This window comes from Candoia aspera, chromosome 2 (genome assembly GCF_035149785.1).
Source record: "Candoia aspera isolate rCanAsp1 chromosome 2, rCanAsp1.hap2, whole genome shotgun sequence".
NCBI classification, from domain to species: Eukaryota; Metazoa; Chordata; class Lepidosauria; order Squamata; family Boidae; genus Candoia; species Candoia aspera.
In genome coordinates, this window is record NC_086154.1 from 206,228,675 (window position 1) to 206,232,498 (window position 3,824).

Here is a 3,824-nt window from a genome sequence, read left to right on the forward strand (position 1 = left end):
TCATGTCTCCTTATAAGAGCTACTTGGAAAAAAGCAAAGTTGGGATCCAGGAAACTGGAGCTTTTAACTAAGACCTTGGTGGGAGTTTCCACTGCCCCCAACAACTACATAGAAGAGAGCCAAACTGGTAAGCAAAATTTCCAACTGCATGCCAAAGTAGTTTGTTGGCAAGTCCCTTTTTTCCCCCCCATACCTGCAATTTTCTCTGCAGTTCTTTTACCTCCCTCCCCCAACTCTGAGTTTGCAAATAGCAGAGGATGCTCACATGTGGTGCTGCACATTTTTTTAAAAATCCACTATAAGTGCTATTGTCTAATAAAAGGGAGAGGAAGAGATCAAATTGGGAGTGTGCAGAGGAGGGGAAGATACAGAAGGAAGAAATGGAAGGGCGAAAAATTGGACTGTTCCCCAGGAAGCATTTTTCCTATGAGATGAAGGAATTCTATTTCAAGTTCTATGCAACATTTTCCCAGGCAAGGTTTATACTGGATGCAGTCTGATTCCAAGTTGTATGTTGAAGAAGCCATCTCAGATGGCTGCAGTCGGGACCAGTTGTCTAATTAGGCAGAGCCTGACAAGTTCAGGCAGCACATTTTGGGTTTATGAAAGGGCAAAAACAGATGGGTTACTGAATTTACCATTAATGCAGTTTTACTGCCAGAAATGAGATGTGCTTATGGAATTGCCCCTCTCTTGTGCTCAACTAATTTAACAGGCCTTGGATTCTATTCACATGACGTTGGATTGTGGCAGGGAAGAAGAGAAGATGGCATTATCATCTAATGTTGCACTTCAGGCAATAAATATCAAAGTAATGCTGCACTGTATCTATGATCACATACCTATATTTTATCATGTAGCATCACCAAAACAGTTGTTGTTTGTGATGAAACTCAGTGCTTGGAAGGATTGCTATCAATTGCTCATTCCTATACTAATTCTGTGCTTTCCCCTAACATGTAATAACTTTTGCCCCAGTCCTATGTGATGATACAAAAAGTTCTTAGCTTTTTTGGCACAGAGGTAATGGATTTGACAGGGAAAGTCCTTTTTAATGGTAACCTTACCCGTTTGATATTATCTGCTTTGGCTTGAGGATCTGCTTGCTCTCTACAACTTTGAGAGTTTTCTCTTTCTACTTTGTTGCAATATGAGATTTGGGAAGTTAAGGCTATTGACTAACCATGTCTTTTACTTGCTTTTTTAAAGACCTTGGTATCAGTGCCTGAAGATGCTGAGATGCAACCAGCTTGGAGACATCTTTAAAGGACTGCACTCTAAAGAGTGTGGTGTGGTCTCCCCCTGGTGGAAAGCAATTGGAACAAAGGTTTCTTCATTTTCAAAGTGCATCTCTCTCAAGTTAAGCCATGGCTACTGTCAGCACAATATCTCCTACTTTCTTTTTCTTTCCGGAAAATGAAGTTGTGGACCCAGTGATAGTTCTTCATTACAATTACACTGGAAAGCTCAGCCGTGGAAACGAAAAAAAACTGACTATCATTGCACTTCTCATTATCTGTGGCTTTATCATCCTGGAGAACCTAATGGTGCTGATTGCCATCTGGAAGAATAACAGATTTCACAACCGCATGTATTTTTTTATTGGCAACCTGGCTCTCTGTGACCTGTTGGCAGGAATAGTTTACAAAGTGAACATTCTGATGTCAGGAAACAAGACCTTGACTTTGTCTTCGAGGGTCTGGTTTGTTCGGGAAGGCAGCATGTTTGTGGCTCTGGGTGCTTCTACTTTCAGCTTATTAGCTATTGCCATTGAGCGGCATTTGACCATGATCAAAATGAGGCCATATGATGCAAATAAAAAGTACAGGGTATTCCTGCTGATTGGAACATGCTGGCTGATCTCTGTTTCTCTGGGAACTTTGCCCATCCTTGGCTGGAACTGTATTGGCAATTTAAGAGACTGCTCCACCATTTTACCCCTGTACTCCAAGAAATATGTGGCATTTTGCATCATAATCTTCATAGCCATCCTAGTGGCCATTGTAATCCTCTATGCCCGCATTTACATCTTGGTGAAATCAAGCAGTCGGAATGTCACCAACCACAACAACTCAGAGAGGTCCATGGCATTGCTGAGGACTGTTGTGATTGTTGTTGGGGTTTTCATTGCCTGCTGGTCTCCCCTGTTCATTTTGTTGCTGATTGACGTGGCCTGCAGAGTGAAAGAGTGCTCGATTTTGTATCAAGAAGATGGCTTCATAGCCTTAGCGGTCCTCAATTCAGCCATGAACCCCATCATCTATACGCTGGCCAGCAAAGAAATGCGCCGGGCTTTCTTCCGCCTGGTGTGTGGCTGCCTGGTGAAGAACAATGTCTCCATGTCTTTGCCTGTCCAGCCCACCCCAGATCAGAGCCGAAGCAAATCCAGCAGCAGCAACACACCAAAACTGAATGATGAGCATCTGCAAACGAAAGGTTTGTCATGCATCGCTGAAAAGAATACATCTTCATTTTATAATGGAAATGTCTGCAAATGAAGTCTGCTGGCTGGGCGCTTCAAGGATTCTTTTCCTGTGGCTTTTGGAGAGCCAAAGAGAAAGGTTTTTTTAGTGGCGTTTCCTGCACTTAACTCATAGGAGGGGAAAACTTGAGATGGCTACTTAATTCTAAGTGCCTATTTTGAGCACTGAGTTTTAGTTCCTGAAAGAGAGATTCAGGAAAAGTTTGGCTGCCTCTGCAAGTTCTCTTAAGGGTTGTGTAACAAAAAAAGTGCTACACCTGACATGGGTTTTCAACTGAAAATGTGTAGTCGCTAGAGACATGATGTAGAAATGGTCCCTGGTTATTCTAAAGCACTACGTGAAATCTACTTCATATATTTCAAAATGCAAATATGGAAGTCTTGTCCTTTCAGGACCCCAGCAGAGTATTTCTCAGCCTACACTCTTCAAATATCCCATTTTTCAGACCTCCACCTAGATTCAACATTGAGAATTTAAGGGTGGGTTTATTCTCGCTCCAGATGATCTTTCATTTTCTTCCACCAGGCTGGACAATTTAACATTATATAACTGGTTTCCTCTTCAGCAATTGGAATACTTATAAACAATCTGTGATATCCCAGTTATTTAGCAAGTAGTGTGGGGAAAGGGCCAAAGAATCTCATGGTGACGGCTGTTCAGCCTGCTGTAGATAGATACAAAATACACTTATAAACTATTATTGTTCATTGACCATGGGAGACATTCAGCAAGACTATTCAACCTCTATGCTGCAATTTAAGGTGGACAACATAGGGATATTCTATCCACACTGCACTGTTATTGATTTTCTGTTAAGATATTCACAAATATTTATTCACAGATTGTGAGATTTGTTAGATCAACAAATCAATGCTCAGGCTAGAATGTGGTGGTCACTCTGCCAGGCCTGATAAACAGTCAAAGTCAATAGGAAGGCATAGCATTGGCTGTGTTGACATACACCAATCAAGGCAACCTAGAAAAAAAGTTTAAAATTGAGGTACCAGCCTATATATATATATATATATATATATATATATATATATATATATATATATATATATATAGTATTTTTTCTTTTATTATGCCTACTGTGTGGCAAGGGTTTACATTATCTGGCATTATAATATGCTACTCTGTATAACATAACTCTGTAATGTAACAAGTACTGTACTGTGAACATGTAACCTTCAAATATTTTTTTAAGCAAATGAAGAAAATACCTTTATGTAAGTTTTGTGAGACAGAAATTAGATGTTGAATTAACCCAATAGTCAGTCTTGCATTTATCAATGCAAATTTCCAATGCAAATACAGCAGTTGTGACTAAAGCCATTTCTG

At 40.3% G+C, this 3,824-nt stretch overlaps 1 protein-coding gene across 1 annotated transcript; it reads left to right on the top strand.

Moving 5' to 3' along the window:
- The first annotated feature begins 1,206 nt into the window (after nt 1-1,206).
- Nucleotides 1,207-3,463, top strand: S1PR3 (sphingosine-1-phosphate receptor 3). The gene has a single exon (XM_063295237.1). It carries the CDS (start codon nt 1,368-1,370, stop codon nt 2,496-2,498), a length of 1,131 nt encoding a protein of 376 aa, XP_063151307.1. The 5' UTR covers nt 1,207-1,367; the 3' UTR covers nt 2,499-3,463.
- The last annotated feature ends 361 nt before the right edge of the window (nt 3,464-3,824 follow it).